Genomic DNA, 24,940 nt, shown 5'->3' on the forward strand with positions numbered 1-24,940 from the left:
GCTCTGTGGGGTCTAGGGCAAAGATGAGCCACTATTATGAATGTGTTGCACATGGCACTCTCTCCGTTCAGTTGTGTAAAGTTTTTTATTTGGTTTTATTATTTTTGATTGAGAAATGCTTTGTTTGCAACATTTTGTTTCACACATGCCAGAGGAAGCTTTAGTTTAAAAGGAGACCTGTTTCATAGGGCTAAGCATGTGGAAAAAGGACTAGGATGGAAATGTCGTTAACCACAGTCTGAGCTGTAAAGCAAAGTAAACACAGTTTTCAGTGTCCAGGAACCAAATCAACAGAATATTGCTGGTGCTGTGTATATAAACTGAAAAAATCTTTAGTCAAATTTACGTTGTCCTATGGAGGCTTTTTGTTGCTCCTGGTTAACTGGACACTATATCCTTTTGAAGTACTGTACTACCTTGCGTTATGGTAAATCTTTGGTTATTTATAATACCCTTTTTGGCATGAGTCATTTGAAAATAGTAACTCTAGTATTTTTATACCTAATTTTTTTTTCCTACAGATACATTTGCTTCACTGAAGTACATGCATTACAACTCACGTTATGGTTTCATCTATTAATTCCTTAAGTACTTTGGTTCTTTGGTACGCAGGCTACATTTGCATGTTATGCATCTACAGCAAGTACAGTCCTTGCTCATGATGCAGTACAAATATTAACAGGTTTTTCCAGTGTTTATCTGTAATATCAGAATAATCAGAATCTGTTTAATTGCTTATGGTAACATACTCTGACAGTATCTTAACAGTTCTTTGCTGACTGGTCTGAATTACAAGTACAATGATGTGTTAAACAGCATCATCTTTTTGCAAAGGCTTGTTAACAAGTCAGTGTCTTGCATAAGCTGAAGTTCTTTACTGTGGATTTTAGCTAGTTTATTCCTTGTTTTGAAAAGCATTGCCTTAAGTAATGTTTTTGTCAGATTAATATTTTTGTGTGGTTTTTAGGTCATACAAGAAACCAAACTTAGGCAAATATACACAGCAGAAGAAAAATACATTGTTAAAGTGTCCGCCTACACAAACCTAACCCTCTCTACTAACACATCCCTGAGGGCGGCACAGTTTCTCACTAGTTCAGTGGATACAGATGAAAGAAGACAGTTGGAAAACCAGCAACAGGTAGGAATTTATTTGTGCTGTATATGCTGTGAACTGCTACCCATTTTATTGTGCAATAAGCATAGCTTACTTGCATGTGTTAGTATGGTATATTTGTAGTAAGAATGCTAGTGGTGTGTCTTCTTTTATTTCAGGACATCAATAACACGTTAAAGTCATTGGATATGCGTTTGACTACATTGTTTGAGAGACAGAAACATCTGGAACGCAGAGACAATGAGCTCAGGCAACAGAAGAAGGAGCTTTTAGAGAGAGGAAACAGGAGGAGACAGTTGGAATCAAAAATTGGTGTGAAGTATGATAGGTAGGAAACAAGCCATATTATCTATGAAACATGAACAATTTTAATAACAAAGGTATTTTGGCTTCCTCTTACTGCAATGTGCTTTTACCCTTACAAAGTAACCAGTAGTTGAGCATCAGATACAGGTGATAATCAAGACAAAGGTGTTTAGAAATGGAGATTAAGACAGTATTTGAGAAACCATGTAACAATGTTCCAGAAGGTTTCCTGTAATAAAATCATAAGATTCCAGTGAGAGATCATTGCACTCATTTACTCAAATATTACCATAGTCTTCTGTCTTGGTAGCACATATCTAGATAATACCATACTGTACATAAATGGTACTAAACATGCATGTCAGGGATTGAATTGGACCCTGATTGTCCACAGTATTTGTCTTAACGTATCTTCTGGTTTTGTGTGCCTCTGCAATTAGTTATTCTGTTACTGCTTTGTCATAAGGGAGAACCTGGGCATGGTTCAAGAGGTTTTTCACTTAAGCTCACACTCCCAGAAGGCAGCGTAGACAAGATTGCGCCAGGCTTCACTCCCTCCACTCCTGTAACACAGTCCGAGCAGACCTCGTACCCTCAAATACTCCTATATGTTCTTATGCCGCGCTACTTTTCATTTTCTGAAAGTTGGTGCTGGTGCTTGTGTGCACAGGTCTTGCGTTACTTATCATGCATTAAACTGAAAACAGTGTTGAAAAATAACGAAAAGAAAAATAGGGCTGCAGGGATGTTAGAGGGACCAGAATCAACTGCTGTATAGTCACAAGTGTCCAGGTTGCTGTGAAAAGAAGCAGCTCTAAACAGTGTGCATGTGAGCTTAGCCTCAAAGCCAAGTATTGCTCTCAGGTTTCTTATTAGGGATACATGTATCGTCATGGTGTTTTACTAGAATACAGAATACAGTTTGAAGGCAGGAGGTGGACCCTTTACCTAAACAAGTATCGATTAAATACTTCCCTTTGAACAAATAATTACACTCTTCATTTTGAATAGGGGTAAGAATTCTGACACAATTACAGACAAGGCTGTTACGAATTTTCTTGCATAATGTGGGTGTCTTTCTGTAGAGATAGAAGTTATTTAAATAATCCTTGCAGTGAGTATTACTATTTTCAAATATTTGTGTTTCTAATTGATATAAGTATCTGAATAAAGCTGGATATAATTCTCAAATATACAATGACAGAATCACTTAGGTTGCAAGGGACTTAACGTAGTCTGTAGTCCAGCCATGTTCTCAAAGCAAGGTCAACACTGAATTCAGACCAGGTTTTCAGGCCTGTATCCCACTGCATCTTGCAAGTCTCCATGGAGATTGCATGACCTCTCTGGACATCCTGTTCCACTGCTTGACTGTCCTTATAGGGAAAAAGTTTCTACTGACATCCAGTCTGGATCTTTCTTGTTTCAGCTGATGTCCACTGTCTGTCATCCTTCTGCTATGCACCTCTTACAAGAGCCTGGTTCCATCCTGTTAGTGGCTCTCTCATGGGAAGGATAGTGGGGAGTTACTATTAGGTGCCCCGAAGCTGTCCCTTGTCTAGGGTGAACAAGCTGAGCACCCTCATCCTGTCCTTGCAGGGCCTGTGCTGTAGCCTGTGACCATCTTCGTTGCTTTCCAAGTTTGTTCGGGGCAGGGGGCAAAACTGGGTGCAGTGCTGAACAGAGAGGAAAAGTCACTCTCCTCCTGCCTTTGCTTCCATTCGTACAGCCGGGGATGCTGGGAAACCTCGTTGCTGCCAGGGTGCACTGCTGGCTTACGCTCAGCTCATTGTCCACCAATACCTCAAGTCCTTCCCTGCAGAGCTTCTCCACAGCCAGTCTGTCCCGAGCCTGTATCACTGCCAGACCCACTTTCTTCCCAGAGGCAGGACTCGGCATTTGTCCTTGCTAAATCTCATGAGCCTTCTGTCGATCCCTTCCTCCAGCCTCAGCAGACCCCTCTGAACGGGAGGCCTATTGCTCCCCCCAATTTAGTGTTGTCTGAAAACTTGACAAGAGTGCCCTCTGTCTGCTCCTCCGTGTCACTGGCAGGGATGTTAAACAGGACAAGTCCCAGGACTTAATCCTGTGGGACCCCACTTGGTACTGGCCTCCACGCAGAGTACAACAGACTAACCATGACCCTCTGAGCCTGACCATCCAACCACTTTTTTTTTTTTTTTTTTACCTATCTAGTCTTCCATCCATCCAGACTGTAGTCTTCCAACTTGAGTATTGTGGGAGACAGCATTGAAAAACTTAGGGGAATGGGTCTGGATCCAGCAGCCTGAGAGGAAGGTGAGGGCTGATGCAGCTTAATGCTCCCAGGTGCAACCAGCAGTGAGGCTGAGCCTGTCTTCCCAGTAGACATGTTCACACAGAGCACATCTAAACAGCACATATGTGTGTATTTACATACAGCCAGCCACACAGCACAGGTGGACACACAGAGCAATTGGGCAAACACAGCACCAGTGGCCTCATCATGTTCCTACTCTGTTGGAGTAGGACAGGGCTCCCCTAGTGAGACTCCTACACATACATATGGGCAATGTGGATCCCATCAACAGCTGGGTTCAGACACTCTGAGTCTGCACAGTAGCTACCCCTGGTCCTCAGTCTCCCTGGTTGCTGGTACTGGGACATGCAAACCCCTGAGGCTGCAGCCCTGCTCCTGTTGCCTGTACAGGCTGCCTCACTCACCCATGTGCACACACCTGCAGAACTGGCTGGGACTCCCTGGTTTCCCAGCAGCCAACTCCGTGGTCTTGCCCTCGGAGACATGCAGGCATACAAATGTGCAGAGGTAGCCATGACTCCCCTAGTCCCCTCCAACAGCCAGTACCCCTGTCATCTTACCCTTAAATACATACACATGCCAGCAGGTCTCACCCCTAGAAACAGCAGACCTCACGGTCTCTGGCAGCCAGGCTGGACTCCCCTGGTCCCTCCAATAGCCATCTCTTCCTGTGGTCTCACCCTCAGTGACACACATACCCCCTTGGCTCCCAGGCCACTTCATCTACTTGCCTGCTAGTCTGGCTTGGTCTTCGCTAGGGGTCAAACACCACTTGCATACCTGCACTTGTACCAGGTGCTAGCACCATGGACACATGGGCCTCTGACCTGTGGTCCCACTCCAGTGGCTGTCACTTAAGTTTACTCACTCTGGTCTCTCCAGTTGCTGGCACCACAGACAAGCAGGCCTTCTCCTCTGACTTGTGATGTGACTATAGTTGCTTGCATTTAGACTCGCATACACACACATGAATGCTGAATAGAGTCCCTCACCCAGGAAAAGAGTGAAAAATGGAACTGAGTAAGAAGAGTGTGTGCCAATTGGGCATGGCTGGACAAGCATGTTGACCAGCCAACTATTTACTTGTAACTGTCCCTTTTATCCCCATATCCCTCCATTTTTCCCACACTTGTTCCTCTCCAAGTCATCTAGATCCCTCCCTTTCCCTGCATTTGGTTTCTCCCCTGAATATCCAATAGTAAGTCCTGTGCAGTTGCAAAGTGCTTTTCTGTTGCATCCATAATGTCTCCTATACCCCCAGGAAACAACCGCCGTCAGTCCAGAGGGTGCTGTGGTGTTGACTTATCTTGCTGGGTTTCACACCTGGACACTGGTGCTGAGGCTGTCCTGGGACAGGGTGTCCCTTCCTCTGTGAGCCCTTAATTTGGGTTCCCGCCTGCTAGGGTGCCCCCATGCTCCTCCGGGCTTGTGGAGATGGGCATTTCGTGGGCTGATGGCTCCTGTGATGGGCCTGGGGATAGCCAGGGTAGGGTATTTGGTCTTCCCCCACCTGCTATTGTCTCTCCTTTTTGAGTGTGCAGGTGAGCTTTTATCAGATAACCTAACAGAAAGCCTTGCTAGAATTGAGGTAAATGGCAACCACTTGATCTCCTGTCATCCAGTTGTTTTACAATTGGGTTCATCAGGTATGATGTACCCTTGGTAACTGCTTGCTGATTCTTCCTGATCACCTTCTCCCTTACATCCCTAGAATTGTTTTCCAAGGCGACTTGCTCCACAATTTTCCCAGGGATCAAAGTAAGAATGATTGGTTTGTAGTTTCCTGGATCATCATCTTGGCCTGTTTGGCTGTTTTTGAAGATCTCCAAATGCTTTGCAGCTCGCTAAACATCGTGATTATTTCATATGAAGTTCTTCATAATTATGTGTTTTTGAGGCTTAAAAAGAGTGAAAATTCTGGTTTTCTGCAGTAAGTTGAGGACACAATTTTTTTTACTAGTATATATAACAAGAATTAAGCAAACCTCCTGAACTCTCCTATGTTGTATTGTTGCAAGGAACTAGCAGCAGCAGAAGAATGTCATCCTTATGCTGATTTTTTTTTTTTTTAAAATCTGAAATTTACAGAAATAAAGGAGTATGGTTGCTGAGTGATGCCCATAGTAGCCAAAATCAGAGTTTCTTTAATTATGAATTTTTTGTCTTTTGAATTTCTTAGGTTTAAAGTGCATAGATTGGGAATGCCTCTAATGTGTTTGGAATGTTTAGGTATACAAATTCCTGTTCTTGCTAACTGTTGGTTCATCACCAAGATTAAGAATTTTTCTATTTTTGTGCAATTTATTTTAATCAGGATTAATCAAATATTGATTCCTCCCATAGTTTAAGACAGCTGGAACAAGATGCTATCAACCTAGAGATGGAATCTCAACAGGCAAATGCAAAGATCAAAGAAATAAATATCCAAAAAGCAAGACTTGTTACTGAATTAATGCATCTCATAAAGGTATGTATTTTTAACTTGGTATGTGTTCCACTATTGTGAAAAGTCCAATTCTTGTAACTTAAGTAGGAGGTATGCAACATTTGGATGTGTTACTATAAATGTTTACGAGCTAACTTGCTTCAAGAGAAACATCTTTTGACACCTTTATGAACTTGAACTTGTTCATCTGTCGTTGATTCGACTTGTAGAACATTTGCTTGCGTTGATTTAGACTCTCAGTGACTGAAGTCTTAAAATCCATGGTCTGATTCAGTAAATACAGGAATGAACTGTGTAACCATTCACATAATTCTGTGAACTGTTTCTTCCCTAGTTCCTAATCTCCTTTTTTTTTTATTGAAAAAAAGAGAGGTCATTAGTCGTGTGAAAAATTGACCTGAAACTGTAAGGATCCGTGATTGTGGAAGAGGGCTAGGATGGGAAAAGTACTCAAGTCTCAGACTCCAATGTCATGAGGTTTTCTTTAACTCAGAAAAGAAGAAAACAGTCTGGACTTAACTGTTGCTTTAGCTTAGCCTGTAAGCATTAATAATGGGAGCTGCCACAAGGTGAATATTCTTAGGGGTTTTTTTAATAACTAAGGAACAAGAAACAGTTACTTTTAGTTCCAAGGGAATCTGCTTGTGCTTTGGCACTCAGCAAGAAATAGTGCCATTCTTGCAACCACTTTGAGCATGTATGTTGTTCCTTTGCCATGCCTTACATTGAAATGTGTTCTTGCTTACCCCTGAAAAGAGTTCAGTATTACCTTTGAAGTGAGACTGATTTTAATACACTATATATAAATACCAGTTGCTGGTATTTATATAATAAATAAAGAAAAAAGTATACCAGAAGGGTGGGCTGTTTCTATTTGTTGATAGGCATGGACTGCAACAACTGGAGTGTTTCAGAGATCAACTTTGGGTCAGCTAGCCAAAGCAATTTTGAAAATGCCAAAGAACGGCAGAAGACACCTGCCATGTTAAAAAGGTTGCTTAGGCTGTAGATTACTTTACAGAACTTACAGAACTTGTGCAGGTAATAACAGTACTGCGAAGTAACTCTTTTCAAAACTTGTGCAAATGCTCTATATTTAAAACAGGAATTACTAGAATATGCTTTTGATTTTTGTATTTGATGGCCATTTCCCAGTACGTAAACTGTCCAAGTGTGTTGCTGTTGTAAAGTGCAGCCAAAGTGGTTTACTGCCTGCTCTATGACCTGCCTAAAGGAGTGTCTTAATCTCTTTTTCACCCAGTATAGGAAAATGGATTTGACACATATTGTGTATTTCTCAGTATACCAGGGGTGTAGGGGAGGATGGATGGTATTTGCCTGAAGTAGTTATTGATTACAAAAGTGATTTATTTCAGTTATATATCAGCTTAATTTTCGCACTTCGGGTGCTGTAGGAAATATGCTAGTACATACTGAAGAGAAGAAAATGGTCTGATACAAGAAAGATGTTTCATTATATGTTTTATCAAAGTTGTTGAAATCCATACATTTCTGGTTATCCCCAAACGAAACTTCATGAATGCTTCCAAGTTTATGGGAGTCTTTGTACTTTCTTCAATAGGTTTTGTAGTTATAATAGCTGTAGGCTATTAAAGTGATAAAAACTTAGGTAGTCGTATGTTTCAGGCATACTGTCTTCTGCCACAGAAGGAATTTAAAACATGTATGGGATTTTTGTGCGTTTGCATGGTAGCAATATGATCTACTTAGAGTTCTGGGGCTTGTGTAGAACAGTCAACTAGAGTGACAGGCTGCATGTACGTTTACACAAATACACAAGGCAGAGTGTACCTGGCACGTACCTAATACACATCAATACTTTACAACCAGTTGACAGAAACAGTCTTGTTCACTTTTTCAGATTCTGGCACTGTTGTCTTTGAATAATCTTAACTTTTTCCATTTTTCATCTCTTTTCGTTATGATTTTTTTTTTCAGTTTACTTCTCTGATAGTTGTTTTTAAACTGTTTAAGTGGATTGGAAATGAATAAACTTACTCTTATGTGCAAGTTCACACTGTAGAAACTTTGTGTTGAAATGACAAATAGTAAAGATCTCGGACCTTGGTTCACTATTGTGGTCAGAAGCTAACGCTCTCAAAACTTATCCTGCAGGTCCCCTAGGTCTACAGTTGGAACCTTGTCCTCCCTTTCATTGAGAGAGAGGATTCCTTTGTATTTATATGCCAATCATTTAAAAAAAAAAAAAAAAAGGAAAACCGGTGTTCCAAATGAAAAAAAAAGGTAAACCGGTGTTCCCAATGCCCCGTAATTCGAGGTTGAAGCTACGCTTCACACAGTCAAGAATATATTGCTGATTTTTTTGAAGCTTCTAGACCATTCCTGAGGCTGACTCGTTTAAAGAAGCAACCATTTTAATGTCAAAGTTGTCAAACCAGGTTCTGGGGATCACTAAGGCCTGTTACGAAACTTCCAAAATAGAGCCTCCTTCTGTTGTCATACACTATTCCAGTTAAGACACAAGACACTGCATCCGGATGTAGTGTCACACTACATCCGGTCAGTCATCTTGCATTGTCAGTGAGAGAGGCATGTATCTTATGTGTGTATTTTTTGACCTTTTTCCATTCCTGTGTGTGACTGATGAAGACCACCAAAATCCACCTGTTGGATTCTGTCTCTGAGAAAGAATTGAAATGACTTTGTCTTTTCTCACATTTCACATGTGAGTATATGGCGTAGGGAAAGAGAACGTGCTTTTTTGGTGTAAAATGGTTTGGTTGCAAGTGATATGTATGTGCTTACAGATTAAAAGTACATGGGGACTATACCTCTTGAAGAGCTTGGGTCACCAATAAGGCACCTTTCTTTTTCATTGAATTTGACAGACAGCAGTGTTGAAGAGCTGAACACAGTGTGAGATTGTATGCTATGACTAAAAAATGGATAGTTTCTAAAGCCTGATAGTGATTATATCAGTTTTGAGCGTCTTGTGGAAAAAAATAACATTTTCTGTTTTCCTATGTAGAATTGCATATCACTGAACATCCTCAAAGCGGATTTGGTTCTTCAGAGCACTACAGTGGCTGCTGAGAAGAACAGACTAGAATCAGAGTATAAAGCAGCAAGTGTACAGCTAAGAGCTGTGGAGGTAACCATTTCTATGAATACTGGGTTATCTGCTGTGGAAACATCTTCTGTGGAAGCCTTTATTGTGTAGAAAAGGATGCTTCTGTGTCTTTGTTTAGAAATGGGTATTAGTACTGCTAAATATTTAGCCTTGATTTCTGTAGTTTGACTTCAGCCTCTTCATTTAAAGCTGAATAGGAGCTTTGCCTTCCTCAATTAAGACAGCTAACCTTCTGTGAAAATGTGCTGAACAGTCATCATGTCCTGGAACTTTTTATTATAATGCATAGTGTGTGTAAAAAGGCTAGCTGTTATTTGGAAGTATTTTTCTTCCGAGTCTGTCATAGACAAGTAGTCCCAACCTACATGGGAGATGCAAGCTCAAGATGAACCAGAAAGTACTGTGTTGGAGTAGAGCAGAACTGTCTTACCATTCTTTCATAGCTTATTTTCTCATACTGTAATTAAATGCCTTTTTTGGAGGACAGAAAGGAGGATAAATGGTCCTTCTATTGATCATAGGAAACTATGCTGTGTTCAGGTAAAAGCTAGTCTCTGTGGAATTACTTCCACAGACAAGTACTCATTTCTAGGAGCAGAGGATGCTGTGATCTCTCATGGATTGGTGCATAGAGGTCAATTTTTGTATTTGTGTAGTAGTACAATCTTTCACTATACTGGGGAAAAACTGTCAAAGTACAGGATGGCAAGTTTTCTCCTCATCTTGCAAGAGTCGGGTTAACTATAACCTACTGCTAATTCAATTTGATCCACACAAAAAAAAAAAGCTGTTAAATTGAAAAGCAGTTCAAAAGGTAAGTGATAGTTATTTTGGATGGATATGCACTTCCAAAAAGAATTACTTTGGCATGTATTTAGAAAACCACTTGAGGTTATAGGTATCATCACTTGCAGGAAAATTAGGAAGAGGAGAACTTCCTAAGAGGAGCAAAAAGTAACTTGAAGACAGAGACAGGTCCGGCATGCACCTGTTACTTGGAAAATCACTGTTGCATCAGTTCTCTCACATGATGCAGCTGTTATTCAGTCTTTATCAAAATCCAATGCAAATCATTTCATTGCTGGAGCTCAGTAAGGAGTAAGAATGTATTACAAAGCCGTGAACATCATGTGAGTAGTGTGTATCATCACTGGGAAATTTATTTAATGTTTTCAGTTCTCTCTGCCCCCGTCTTCATCATTTAGAGAGTAGCGTGGGCTGGTGCATAGGTAGATGTCTGGTCAGATCAGTAGACAGGACTTGTAAGGTAAACATTCTGATAATTCTTGGTTAAACAAAAATTGCCTCCTTCCCTAGTGAAGAGGTGTTTGAGTTGGCTACAGTCCCGTTAATCATCGTTACTGGGTTACATTCAACCATGTAAGTAGAGGAAATCATATCAGAGCTTATGTTTTGGATGGTTGGTTCTAGAAATATTAAAACAGAAAAAAACCCCTAAAATCAATAATCCCAGTGATTAGAATTTCAAGAAGTTTAACTGCTCTGGAGGAAAACTCTTCTGAGTTTTCAAGTGCATCTGAAGTTTTCACGTACATGGAAGGCCAAAGCCATGCTTCCCCGTATACTGCAAGTTGAGTCTTTGAATTAAGTCTTTAGCCCCTTTTTTTAAAAGTTCTCTTTCCTGTATTGCCCTGTGAATGATGTATGTTGTACATTCTGTGGTTTATTTCTTATTTTCTGCCTTAAGAGATGCACTTTCATGGAGAAAACTCACTATTTCTTAGCTTCATGTCAAATTAAGTGTTATTTGAAATAGTATGTTTAAATTGGCCCTTCCCTCCAACTTCTTAGTGGCTTTGGCTGTGATAAATTTTTTTCTACAGAAGTACTGTGTTAAGGTAGTCTTGCTCCAAAGCTGCCCATGAGGATACCATCGCAACACTTCAAGGAAGTTTTGCAAACAGTTGCTGCATGTTTTTATAAAATAAATAAACCTGCAAAAAGGAGGAAGCCAAACAGAAATAGAAATAAGTATGTTGTACAAAAGCTGTGTAGTGAACTAAATTGGAGCCTAAACGTTACCATTATGGGACCATTAATTCTCTATTTAATCATCAGACATTTTTGTAGGTCATGTGCTGTTCATGATGCATTCATTGAAATTGGAATGATGGGTATCAGCCAAAGAGGCCATGAAACTTTGTCAATACTTCACGCTTACTCATGGTGTTTATCTCCCAAGCAATCTTGAGTCTTTATGATACCTGAGTAAATATCTGATTAAGATTTGAAGCAAACACAAACCCCACTTAGTACATCTAAGAGAAGATCACATATGTTCCTTTTGTGAGGTCTTGGCACTGGGATACTGTGGAGAGAGCAACATGTTTGTTGCTTTATGATGGGTTTTTTTAACCACTTAGGTGGAAAGGCCAAAAAAGTACATGTTTTCAAACAACTCAAGCTAGCAACAACAGATTTATGGGGTTTGTATTTTGTCATTGTGGTTCAAGTGTGAACCTTAGTGTTATTTTAACAACTCATTGTATTTAATTTATTTAATGAGCCTAAGAAGCAAATCTGTGTTTGTGACCCATACTGAACCTTAAGGAGGATTGTTGGCCCCATCTGCTCATTAGATTAATTGGCACAGTTGCCTGCATGTTTACGATGGTTGTTTGAAAAAGTCTTGCTAATTGTCTTGCTTTGATAGCTTGTTAATTTTCAGGTTCATTTGGTGTTAATTTGTTTAAATAATTGGTATTAATACTCAGTATGTACATAGCAGCATTTGCTCCTTAAGCCAAGTTTTAAGAAAATGTAGATTCTGTTTTTCTATGTATAAATTGCCAAATGCTGTCACCAAGCATGCGTTCAAACACAAATTCATGAGAAAACATTGGCTACTGGTAACTATATTTTCTTTAACCAACTTCTTATTTTGCACAAAACCAGTTGCAGTACTGATGACCACAACAGAATACAAATTGCTTGTGCAATTGGCTTCTGCTGTTTGGTAGATGCCTTTCAGGAAGCTGTAATCACAGCCCTGTACTAGTACAGAACTTTCCTGAAGTACCCGGATAAAGCTCTTCCCAAGTTTGTTTTTATGCTGTTGGCTGAAACAAATGTAAAGCTCTGTCTAGGCTATGATTTTTCATGGTAGCATCTCTGTTAAAAACAGTAATTCTTTCTACCTAAGTAGAAAGTTATTTTTTTATCTAGATGGTTTTATTGAGGCATCTTCAGGAAATCAACAGGAACCTTAATGTTGCCATGCACTTTCAAATATATAGGAGGGAGAAGGAGTCAAAACTTACGTATTTTTATTTATTTATATTTATTTTATTGAGCATGTGGCCATGACAATCAACTGGCAAAGCTGAATGAAAATTGAGACTTACCTTGTTGTTGAACTGTGCATTAATTCTAGTACGTGCTTCATAACCACATCAAACGTCTATTGCTTCCCAGTCTTCCTGTTGAATGCTGAGGTTTTCCTCTGCCCAAACATGTTTTTTCCTTTTCACACCTTGAAGAATTTTACTTGCCTTAGGCATGGGTCAGGCATGTTCAATGTTGAATCTATTTCAGATTTTCAGTGCCTAGAGATCAACTCAAAATCCTGTTTCATGCAGCTCTGCAGGGTTTCAAGTGGGAGCTTTATGTACAATTGAGAGCTGAAATTCCCCCCTTCAGATGATTCAGAATTGACTTTGGCTCTGGAAATGGTCAAACACATAAGTATAAAATTGAAATTTCTTGTATAAAAAAGTATGGGTGTGCTGCCTTTCACTGGATCCTTTGCCTTCGTTATCAAACACATTTCAGATTAAGCCAGTTGACTTTTAAATTTCTTGGATCCAAAATACAGTCCAGTTTTAATTTAGAACTTTCTAAAATGTTCCTAAAAAATTGCTATCTGTATAGCTCTAATGCCAGTCCTTGCGCCCATGTGACGTTTCCCTCCTTCTATACAATAGACTTTATGAAGTGGAGGCAGAAGGGAATCTAAAAAAGTCCCTTTTTTTTTTTTTTTTTACCTTTCTGAAAACATCAACACGGTGATTAAAAATATCTTTACAGTGTGTTTGTGAAGATTGTGAGATGCTTACCTCTAATGCAAAATCTATTCCTAGTTCTTGGTAGAGGGAAGGAAAAACAGGATTTTTGAGTTCATACATGCTGTAGAGAACAGCAGCCCTAGTTCTTGAGTGAGTGTGAGAACTTCATTGATGATCACTCATGATTATATCTGTTACTACAGCTTCTGTTGTATTTAGTAAATAAAGATTAATTAAATTGCCATAAAGTAATGCAAGTTCCTATCAGTGTCTGTGTCCTGAATTTAAAAATGTGGAATAAACATTTATCTAACTGTATAATCTCCCAATGAACACTTCCAATTTTTTTTGCCACTGGAGGGCTCCCATATTTAGCTGAAGTACACAGCAATGAAAATTGGGAAGATAAAGCTCTCCCAAGTGTAGAAACATAACTAAACTTTCCAAACTGTCAGAAGAAAGTTCTGAAGCAAAATATTGTGCATGTGGATTTTGAGTTAGAATTTTGTGCCTCTGAAAAAAGTGAAAACAGTGTATTCCCATGGTGTAACTGTCTGTTAAAAAGATGGATTGCATGTGTAATCACTGAGTAAATGTATACTAAAATAACTTGGATTAAAAGCTCCAGTATCTTGGTATGTACTCATTTTCACTTCTAAGTGGTCGGCAGCTCCCATCTATCTGCAGTTGGGTGCTCACCTGAGCTGGGAGACAGCACCAAGCACTTACTGCCAAGCACTGCGAGCTCAGCATTTGGAAGCAGCAGGCCTGTAGTAGGGACCGCGTGTGTAGAGATAAGTGAGTGAGATTTCTGGGGGCAGAGGGAAAGAGATACTTGCCTCTCCAAGCTTTTTGCCTGAATACTGCTTATTTGACATAATCTTTAGCTTAGTATTTCATGAAGGTATTATATTTTGTGTATTGTATTTTAACTACTGTTGTGGTAACATTGCATTATAAAATTCATAGGGCTGGGTTGGCCACTTACCTGTAGTAAGTTCCAAAGAGTTTAGCCTTGAGACAACTGTTCAAAACCAGAAACTGTACCTGCTTTTCTCTTATTTTTCAGCACTAGTTTAAAAATTATGTGTGTTTCCGTTTTGTATTTTGCTGGCTGTATTACAGAGGTAGAATATGAAACAGCAAAGGAAGCACTTCCGATTGTGTAATTATAATGTTTACTCTGTAAAATTTCAGCTAAAATACCATTCAGTGTACGTCATGTCCACCATGTTCTCCCAAGTGGATAAATACAGTTAAATGGGAGCTAACAAAAAATAAGGCTCACGGTAACTGTGTTTTGGCTTATAGGGAATTTCCTGTAAAATAGTCTATTTTTAGACATATATTGAATCTACATGCACACTTGTCTACTTGAGAGAAGGTAAATTTAGCTATATTACAAGAACATGCCTTTGATCAGTTTACCTTGGCATCTGTTGACTTCAAGTAGAGAGGCAGAATGAGTTCTGTATGTTGAAACAAAAATTTTTGATCTTTAAGCAGTCTGATTTCACCTATGTTCTCTGATTCGGATGTTGTTTGTTGCCAGTGTGCTAGTATCACCTCTGGAAATTTATAAGAAAGTAAAAAAAAAAAAAAAAAAGTGTATTTTAATATCTTTTCTAACAGCAACAATTTCGTGAACTGGATGATAGGAAGCGAGTTCTTACAGAGAACTGCAAGGAATTGCTGAAAAAAGCTCGACAGGTCTGCAAACTGAGTCCGGATCAACATCTTCCAAAAGAATTTCAAACTGTATGTACAAAACAAATCTCCAGATATCTCTTAAATTTTGGATGATGTACACCGTTCTAACTTGTCCAGCAAAGAATATTATATGTTTTATATTAGAAGGCTACCAGTAAAGGATCATGTGTACTTCTGTTAGTATTGACTCATATATTGTCACTTACCCTTTTAAAGCACTTTTAAATAGTGCTGGGATATCCTCTGACTATCACTTTGTTCTGTGCACAGAGAGAAAATTTGATCTGTAGTTTCAATTAAAATCCATAGTCTTGTGCTCATAGAAATAATTAGAGGCCATATTTTTCTAGCTTCTTGCTCTAATGGAGCAACACAAAAGAACTGAAATCTGGGCCTGCCTACTTACTTGGAGGTCTTCCCAGCCTCTAGAAGTATTTGCATGGCTTAACTAGCATAGCCCCTGGCTTATACCAAGTCTGTGAGCATCTGTACCTGCACAAGGTAGACAAGTAAGGAGCAATTAATTGTGTATCTTTGTTATGTAGTAGCACTTCTAGCCTTCTTTCTCTGTCCAGAATAGTTTGTGAGGGAATCTTGCTGTGTTAAATTTTGAATATGTGATATCCTTAACCAGGTAATAGAATATTTTATGGCCTATTGGATTTCTTTTTAGCAAACTTGAGTCCTTGATTAGCATGGCTGTGTAACACATGCATCCTTTCTCTCTTAGGCTTTTCAGGCTCTTCCGACCACGTTGGAGGAAATTGATGCTTTTCTGAATGAAGAGAAAACCAGGGCCTCCTGTTTCACAGGCCTGAATGCTTCGGTATGCTCACTTCTTTCCCTCCGCCCTCCTTTACTCCCCCTCCACTGGTATTGTACTTGCTTCCCGCTCTGTGCTAGATCTCTTGGTATAATAAGCTAGACAGTAGGAACAATGTGCTGTACATGCCAGATTCTGCATCTATTATAATTATAAGTAGGTTCTTCCAAAATAACTGTTCTGTGCCTTTAAAAAAAAAAAGTTGCAGTAACCTGAAATAAGCAATACTTTACTGTTTCTTTGTTTTAAAGCTAGAAATGTATTTTTTTCAGTGTGCAGTGCAGTAACCTATATAATTGTGTTTGAACAGAATCAGTGCAGTGTGATATTTTTACAATCAAGGTTAGAATTGCAAACATTTTATTGACTGCTTTTTTTTTTTTATTCTGGCAGGTTGTTGAAGAATACAATAAGCAGACACAAGAAATACAGCAGTTGACGGAATATCTAGAGGAAAAGAAAAATGAATTGGATAACTATAAGCAAAACATTTCACAGGTAATAGCTGAAATTATCACTTCTATATCAGTATGTCTTTATTAGAATAGAGTTTATGTACAGACATAAAGGGTAGCATTCCAAGTTGTCTTGAGTGTAAACTGAGATGTTAGCTTCTGTAATCATGATATTTTTTAATTTAAATGCTATCTCTAAAGGAAAATTCAGTTATTAAAAAAGGTTTTGCATGGATATGTCTACTTCTAGGTCAAAGAAAGGTGGCTAAACCCCTTGAAAACGCTGATAGAGCAAATTAATGAGAAGTTCAGTAACTTCTTTAGTTCTATGCAGTGTGTTGGTGAAGTTGATCTTCATGTGGAAAATGAGGTATGATTTATTTTTCATATTGAAGAATAACATTTTTATGCATCATCTTTTGCTTGTATATTGCTGGAGAAAAAATAACAATTTGTCATTTGGATTGTAGGAAAGATGTTCTTTTAAAAAAAAAAAAAAACAACAAACTTTTACTGATGAACACACTTTTTTGTGCTAGAACTGACTTACCAGTCTGATTAAAGGAAAATGAGTCTTTGTCCAGATGCACAGGACTTCAGCTCACTGACTTTTGGAAGCTTCTTGCAACTGGCAGGGCTCAGTTAGAAACATTGTATTTACTTTAGCTGTAACTCAGATTTATTAAGTTAGTGATTTAATTCTACATTTTTAGCTAATTTGTGCTATTCTGTTATCATTTAGTGGCTAAATATACTATTATTAAGTGTTGTATTGACTTGGTTCTACATGTAGTTTCTACTCAAGTCTGCTGGCATTTTGTCTGTTTTTGGAAGTAGCAATCATTTGGCCCAGCCTGTTACGCCCTCAGTAACATTTATAGGCAGGGTTTACCTCTGATGAAGAGTTTAAAGCATCAATAGTACCCTGGGGAGAAATATTCACTGCAGTGGGCTGAAGAGAAGTAGGGTATTTTGTTTTAAACTGATCTCTGTAATGATGATTTTAAGACTCTCATATGTAATGCATAGACTCCACAATAGTGCAAGTTGACACTTAAACATCTTTTTGCTGTTGTAAATTACTCGAGCAGCTTTTCTTAAAATATTTGAAGTGGTAGTTATTATTGGGGGCAGAATAGTGACTGACAAGGCTCTTTTCATGAACTGCATAAAAATGTTTACATAGAAACTAGTATTATGAAAGAGTAGGACATTAAAACATGGACTTTTCAGTTTGTTTGATGGTTACCAACAGAGTCAGATCTATATTACGCAAATACTATCTTTTAGCTAAAAGTAAGTTGGGAGAAAGTACACAGAAAAACAACAAAGCAGTTTAAAAGCAAAGGGTGTCTGGACTGTCTTTCTGAATATCTTCTTTGGAAGGTCTTGCTTTTCTCTTGCAAAGATGTCACAAATAGTTTAACAGGTTAGCTAGTGGTACTGTGCCAATGACTAAAACTTTTTCCTCAAGGGATCAGTGCCTATAATACAGAGAGGTGGATAATCTGTTCTAGAGCTTGGATTCCTTACCCTTCTCTGCAGGAGACTCTTTTGCCCTGACCTGTAAATATCAAAAGAGAGATGCTTGAGGCAGAATTATCTTTGTTAGAAATATTTCTGTGACCCTGAAGTTGAAGCCTCTGTTAGCCTGCCCTGCAGGAACCTTGAGACCTGATGATGTCCTTGGTGATAGTACCTACTGGTACTAGGTTCTTCCTTGACATCCTAGCAGAAACCTCAGTGAATGTTCTGACTTTCCTTGGTAGCACTTGGTGATCGGAATTCAGAGTGCTAGCAGTGATAACCCTCACCTTCCTTGATTCCCCACAGGGAGTTTTTAGCATCATTCTTGACAGGTCCTGGAATATCTGTCAGTTATATGAAGTGGCATTCCCAGTAGTCTTGCAACAAAGGCCTGACTTTCTGATGCCATTGTGGTTGTGCTGGAGGGCGGATCTCTTTTACTGGAGGTTTTGCCAGCCTGTACCTTGTAAACTTCTCCGAGCCTAGTTTCAGTCTGTGCCAATGCATCTGAAAGTACAGTGGGCCTAGAGGCCTTAGGTCCTGTTTTTTATTTCTCCTTACATGAAGTCATCATGTTGTTGATGTATCACAGGCCCGGCTCTTTGCAAAGAGTATAGCAAAAGCTCTGCAAGTATCTGTTAGAGAAGAAACAGGAACTAAATTGTGACCTTAAAGATATTTTTTCACTCCACTATGCTAAGTGTTCTTGGTCATAAGCAAGCCAGACTGTGGGTCTGTTGAGATTGATCTGGACAATCAAGTACCAAATCCTACTAAAATGGAGAAAGTTCATCTCAGCTATGGTGGTGTTATCTTCACTGATTAGGAGAATGTCTTATTAGCTCCCCTTAGCAAAATACCACCTCCAGAAAGGTCAGTGCAGCATCATTCATTTGTTTTGAAAGCATGCCCCATGATTTTCCTTCTTAGACTCTTGATTATCAGGCATGGCTATCAAACTACAATCTGCAAATCCAAGAAGCTAATTATTCTTCTGATAAGCTGCATTAAATGCCAAAGAAGAAATTTCTACCATAGTGGGGGAGAATTAAATGGTAACCAAAATCAGCTTGCATACAGTTTCAGTTGCATTAAGCATTGCTTTGTTTCGGTGTGTCTGTCATGGTCATATAGCACTCTTCTCAAGGTAGGTCTTCAGTTTGTCTTTGGAAGTGCTAACCCATTGCCAACAGGGAAAACATCGAGGGTAAGAAAGGTGACCTGTCTTCAAAATTAGAAAAAGTTGGAACTTAGCAAACATGAGTTTATAACTATGTCAGGTCACCTTCATTCTCTCCTAAAGTGTGTATGCATTTGCCTCAGCCTTAAGGATCCACAGTTCCATGTTTCTGTAATACTGGTACACCAGAAGCACCAGAGGTTTGTAGTACATGAAAGTAAATACCAGTATAAGACCTTACACTTTCCAGTCCTGAGGATGTTTGTCTGCCTGCAGGTGTAGTAAAACAACAGGAACACCAAAAGATGGCTTGTTCTTCTGATTTAGCAGATTAGCTGATCTGAGAGGATTTGATAGATCCTTTCCAATGTTAGATGCTATCTGGTATGTACATTACTCATCCCAAAGCAAGACCTGAAGATAGCAAAGAAGCTGAAATTTGTTCCTACAGACTTGAAGTTCTTTAAGGCAGGTTTAAGACTTTAAGATGGTATGGCTTATTTACTTCATGGTGGCTTTTAGACCTTGTGCTTCATAAAAGACAGCCCTACAATGGGACTCTGTTCTGCCAGGTCACCCAGGTTCGTATGCCTTTTGATGACTGTGGTATGTGGCAATCTGAACCAAACTGGCATGTGCCAGCTTCTATGGGATGGGCTCCTCATTGTCTCTTTGCCACAACTGTCCTTTCTAAATCTAGAAGTATTCTGTGAGTAACCATCAGGAATTGTCTCCCCTCCTTTCTTCTACCCTAAGCATTACAGTTGTGTTATCAGAAGAATGTGAGTCGCTGACCTCCAAGTGCAGGATTTACGCTTCCACAGTGAATATGGATAGACCTCTTGGAACTCATATTCCTGAAACTTTTGAATCTTCCCTGTAGCTCTCATTAACTTGATAGGTGCATATAAAGATTGTGTCATATGTAGACCAAACGGTAAGCAATCAGCATGGGCTTTCTGCACTGGGGATTGCATTCCCATTCCTGCATTGAGCTTACCTGAATGTCAGAAATATTAGCAAGTACTCCAAAGATTCCTTTTTTTCCTGGAATCATGTGTGTATTTCCTTGCATGGGCCTTCTTTTGAACCCCATATGTTATCCCCACACCTGTGCATCATTGACTCAGACTGCTGACAAGTGTCAGTTTTCTGTTAAAGAAAAAGCCAGGGTCAGAATCCTTGTGTGTGATTTTTCCTTACTGAGTATGAAAGGGAGATTGCTGTCATGGTGGATTTTGTAGGGGCTTTGTATCTCAATCTGCTAGTGGAGGAAAAGCAAAAGATTTAATTAGACTGCTTGCACTTGAAGAGGTTCAGATGGGATCTTAACCTACACACACACACACATCCCGCATCACCCCACTGTTCAAGTTGATAGCATCATGTACCCTAATGCATTTGTTTCCAATGAATGAAATGAAAGCATTGCTTTCTCCTTTTTCTAGCCAAGAATTTTTTTTCTTGTTGTTGTCCTTAATATGTATGAAGTCTTTCTTATCAGGGATTCAGAAATTAACAAATCATTGTCACAGGGGGAGTGGTATTGAAAATTCTCTATCTAACAAGAATAGATCAGAGTTAACGAAAATATTTGAAACAGAATTAATATATTAAGTTGAACCTGAGTAGTTTGTACACCCCTGTAGAACATTTGACATAAATTTCCTTTAATTTGCCTGTCATTATCAAATAAGCTGTAGTACAGAGAAACTGAGTTTAACAGGTACTGGCTTTTATAGGAGGAGTACGACAAGTATGGGATTCGCATTAGAGTCAAATTCCACAGTAGCACTGAACTTCATGAATTGACTCCATATCATCAGAGTGGAGGTGAGAAAAGTGTTTCCACTATGTTGTACCTGATGGCTCTACAGGAACTCAACAGATGTCCTTTCAGGGTTGTAGATGAAATAAATCAGGTGAGGATCAATAGTGCAGTATATAACTTCTTACTATACAGATGCTTATGACATAGTGGAGAGAACAGACTTTTTTTTTTCTTTTAGGGAATGGATCCAATGAATGAGAGAAGAGTTTTTGAAATGGTTGTGAAAACTGCTTGTAAAGAAAGCACATCTCAGTACTTCTTTATTACACCAAAGGTGCGTGGCGGAAAATGAAATTGAAAGTTTAATGTGTAGGAGAGTTGAGTTTTGTGTGATAATATCCCTATAAACACTGTATAACTTATCTCTGTTTTACCTAAGAACTTAATATTAAAAGGTAACTGTGAGAGAATTTGTCCATTTTAAGGACAGTCCTGGCAGGAATTCAGACAAGTCATACCAAGGCTTATCTCATCATAAACACATTCTGGAATTGCAGCCTCTGTGGAAGTATCACAAGTGTATAGGGGTACCATGTAACAAGGCTGTCAAATGTAATGCCTCTAGCTCACACAGAATTGAGACTGTAGCAGAGACCAACTTCAAACAAGTCAGATAATGATATTGGAACAGGCTAGTGCTGCTGATGTCAGAAGAACTAGAGGAGTCCCTCATTAATGGAGGAAAACTATTCAAGTAATAATCTGAGACTTAGAAGCTCAGAAAAGGTCAGTGCTATGCTCCGTGGAGAATGGCTTGAAGAGGACTTTTCAGTCAAGAATGACCAGTGTTTAATTGTGCTCTTCTGTTAAAATAAATTTAAAAAAAAGATAATTAACTTACTAGGTGATGCGGTGATGTGATGCTGTGGCTTGAAGGACTAGTAAGTAGGGTGGCTGTTCACCTGCACCTATATAACAGAGGCTAATGTTATGTTCAACTTGATCCAAGACAGATTGAACCAGTAAAGGTTACTTGTACACCAAGGAGGCAAGAATTCAGTAATGGGCTGTATGCTTTTTATTAAGATATCAATTCTCCTGCATCCCATACTTCACTGTATTTTAGAAAATCTGGCTGGTACGTGCTATTCTTTTCTGTAAATAGCAGTTGAAGGACCTGAGAAAAGCCACCTGAAGCATTTACCTGACTGAAAGTAGGAGGAAGGTGATGCTTGTTGTTCCTTCTGATCTTGCAGTATACTTATCTCCACACAGTTTGGTTGTTTCCTATCCACATTACGTCTTTCTTGTTCTCTGTGTTATCTATCCCCTTTTGTCTTGCGATTTCTCTCCTTATTGGATCTGCTTTTCTGTGCTCTCTCCTACTTTGAGAAATAAGAGAGTGGTTTGGATATTGAAAGGATAGAGATAGCTCTACTAACTATAATGCTTCCCACATATAAGGAACTGTAGAAAATGACTGTTCAGAGTCTGTTTTAAAAGTTGTGCTCATTGTCAAATTACTAAGAATAGGGAAGGGGGAAAACTGAGTGTGCAGAGCTAACCAGAAAGGTCAGAGTAAAAATGAGAAAGCAGAAGTAAGAAATTTCATTACGGTAAGAGGAAGATCAAGGAATGTGTTGCACCACTATTCAGCAGCAAGAGACGGTGTTATGAAAAGGTGGCTGAAGGTATTTCTTTCTTCTTTCCTCTCTCTCTGTCGATCAACTGCAAGTAGGTGATCAGTTAACATGGTGAAATTGTAATGGCCTACCACAAAGAGCATGATTGATACAGCACTTCATGTAAAGGTTTTAGCCTATGAGATAGTGTGAGTGGGCTGCATCAGAGGAGAATTAAAAGGCTGTGCAGAGCAGGCTGAGGAGAAAGCCAGACTCTGCTGTTCCAGTGGCTTACCTGCAGTTCCTGAGCCTACGCTATATGTTATCACTTACTAGAAAGCAAGTATGTAATCACATACTAGAAAGTATGACAAATTGTCATACTAAGCTAAGTTTTGTTTTCCTGTGATAACAGGAAAAGCTGTTATCATGGGGTTTTTTGTATGTGTCCGGTGGATACAGGAAAAGCTGTTATCATGGGGTTTTTTCAGTATGTTGACACTTTCCCCAGCTATATTTTTAAGCAAGCAAAGCAAACAGAGGGGAAGGGGTATAGATCAATATGCAGTAGAGTTGATTAGGAAAGTTGTATTCTGAATAGTTGTGATTCACTGTCAGAATGAGTAGATGAACTGAATGTGTTCCTTAGAAGTGAATCTTGGGTTTGAAAATCATTATTTTTAATATCATTCTATGCTGAAACAGATTACATTTATTAAACATGCATATAATCACCATGTTGGGAGTGAATGCTTCTTTGCTGGAGAGCAAGATTAGAATTCAAAGCAATCTTAGATTAGGTGACTTTATTTGAAAACAGGATGCATTTCACCACAGACAAGCACAGGACTTGGTACTTAAGTGGGAAAAATCAACAGCAGCATCTGGTCTAAGGCATAAATGCCTACATGACTGGGGAGAGAGAAGTTACTGTGGATGACAAGCTGAGCACCAGTTGCAAGTAAATTGCTAAAAGACATCCTGAGCACTGCAGATAACCCTACAGCTTGTATGACATCTGTCAGTCTGCTGGGCTTGTGCCTGACAAGATTTGGAGTACGGTAAGTGTCCAGCTTTGGCTGTTACACTTCAGAAAAGTAGTACAGTGGCTGCAGTTACTCCAAAGACAGCAGTGCAACTTTTAAGAAGTTTTGAAAGTTTTGGGTTTCCACTAATGGAACTTGCTTAGCTGAGAGGAGCATGAGGCTGAAGAGAGACATAATAATTGTGCTCAAGTAACTCTACCTCCTGCCCTGCCCTGGCAAAAAAGGAAAAACAGCCAATATTCTCTGCCCATTGTGGATACGGCAAAATAGTAATTACCTCATTTGCAGCAAGAAGGTACAAATTAGATGATATGAAGATTTTCTTGTAGTAGGAATAGTGAAGCATGGAAATTGCCTGAAGAATGAGTGGAGTCTCTTTGAGGGGTTTCTAGGAACAAATATACATCATCTGTCAGAAAGGCTATAATCCTGCTGTATTGACCTTTTGAGATCTAAGGCTTTATGTAGACCTCCTTCACCTTTTTTAGATAATGGGGAACATCTCTCCTAGCTTTTTTGACTTTGTTTTTTGTGTGTTTTACCAGCTCCTGCAGAATCTCACTTACAATGACAAGATGACAGTGTTGTTTGTCTACAATGGACCTTTTATGTTGGAGGCAAACAAATGGAACTTAAAGGCGTTCTGTAGGCGGCGCCGGCGACTTGGAAGGATGGATGAACAGTGATACACACACACACATATATATATATAAAAAACCATGGTTTTTTAGACCTTTTTGGAACATCTGGCTTTCAAGACTTCAGAAATTGTGAAAGATGAGAACCTGCAAAGAATTAATGATTAAGAACTTTGATTCTTAAAACTTGTATAAAAGTGTAACAGATTTGAAGTGCATGATTTTTTTTCAAATCTTTCATAGTGGCCTCTTTCTCCAAAGAACCTACTTTTTCTCAGTAGTAGTTTTAAATAAAAAGGAAGTTTCTTGTATTTTGCTATTTTATCAGTAATGTAGCATCAGAAGTACAGTTATTTTTTCTAGGTTATACTGGTCTATGTCTGGGTTTGTTGTTTTTTTCTTCCCAAAAATTTGCATTTGTTTTTGGTAGATGTGTTCCCCGAACACAGTTAAGGATGTTCTCCAAACTTTTCCTGTTGAAATGGAAACTTTTTGAATGAATGAAGATGATGATGCGTAGGAAGAGAATGGTTTGTAAGTAGCTGTGCATTGTTTTTTGTTTTGTGAAAATATACCTGAAGTTATTATAAAGAATATATTTATTATTTTTGAGCTAATGTTCCTTTATTTTTATTCCTGGAAGGATAAGGTCTTTATTTTTCTAGCAAGTCTCTCCTCAGCAAGGAGACTGACAGCCAGGTGTTTTTGAAACAGTAAGCTAGTTTGCTTGCAGAAGTAAAACTAAGCAATATATAACTTTTTGTTGGGTATTTTAAGTAAAACTTGTTAAGTTTTTGGTGATAGATGGAGAAAATAGTCCTGCTGATTTCACGTGTAAGTTAAAGGCCGGAGGCTTTTTACAA

The 24,940-nt window shown here is 38.9% G+C and overlaps 1 protein-coding gene across 1 annotated transcript in view; it reads left to right on the forward strand.

Moving 5' to 3' along the window:
* Positions 1 to 24,678, forward strand: part of SMC5 (structural maintenance of chromosomes 5) — a 52,150-nt gene extending 27,472 nt beyond the window's left edge. The window contains exons 14-24 of the mRNA XM_009285267.2: positions 968 to 1,141; positions 1,276 to 1,445; positions 6,066 to 6,189; positions 9,179 to 9,301; positions 14,938 to 15,063; positions 15,746 to 15,841; positions 16,232 to 16,336; positions 16,544 to 16,663; positions 20,743 to 20,922; positions 21,010 to 21,105; positions 23,985 to 24,678. Coding sequence (XP_009283542.1) covers positions 968 to 1,141; positions 1,276 to 1,445; positions 6,066 to 6,189; positions 9,179 to 9,301; positions 14,938 to 15,063; positions 15,746 to 15,841; positions 16,232 to 16,336; positions 16,544 to 16,663; positions 20,743 to 20,922; positions 21,010 to 21,105; positions 23,985 to 24,125 — 1,455 coding nt within the window. The 3' untranslated portion in view covers positions 24,126 to 24,678. The remainder of the gene's footprint in view (positions 1 to 967; positions 1,142 to 1,275; positions 1,446 to 6,065; positions 6,190 to 9,178; positions 9,302 to 14,937; positions 15,064 to 15,745; positions 15,842 to 16,231; positions 16,337 to 16,543; positions 16,664 to 20,742; positions 20,923 to 21,009; positions 21,106 to 23,984) is intronic.
* Positions 24,679 to 24,940: the final 262 nt, after the last annotated feature.

The sequence above is a fragment of the Aptenodytes forsteri genome, unplaced genomic scaffold (assembly GCF_000699145.1).
Source record: "Aptenodytes forsteri isolate BGI_AS27 unplaced genomic scaffold, ASM69914v1 Scaffold151, whole genome shotgun sequence".
NCBI lineage: Eukaryota > Metazoa > Chordata > Aves > Sphenisciformes > Spheniscidae > Aptenodytes > Aptenodytes forsteri.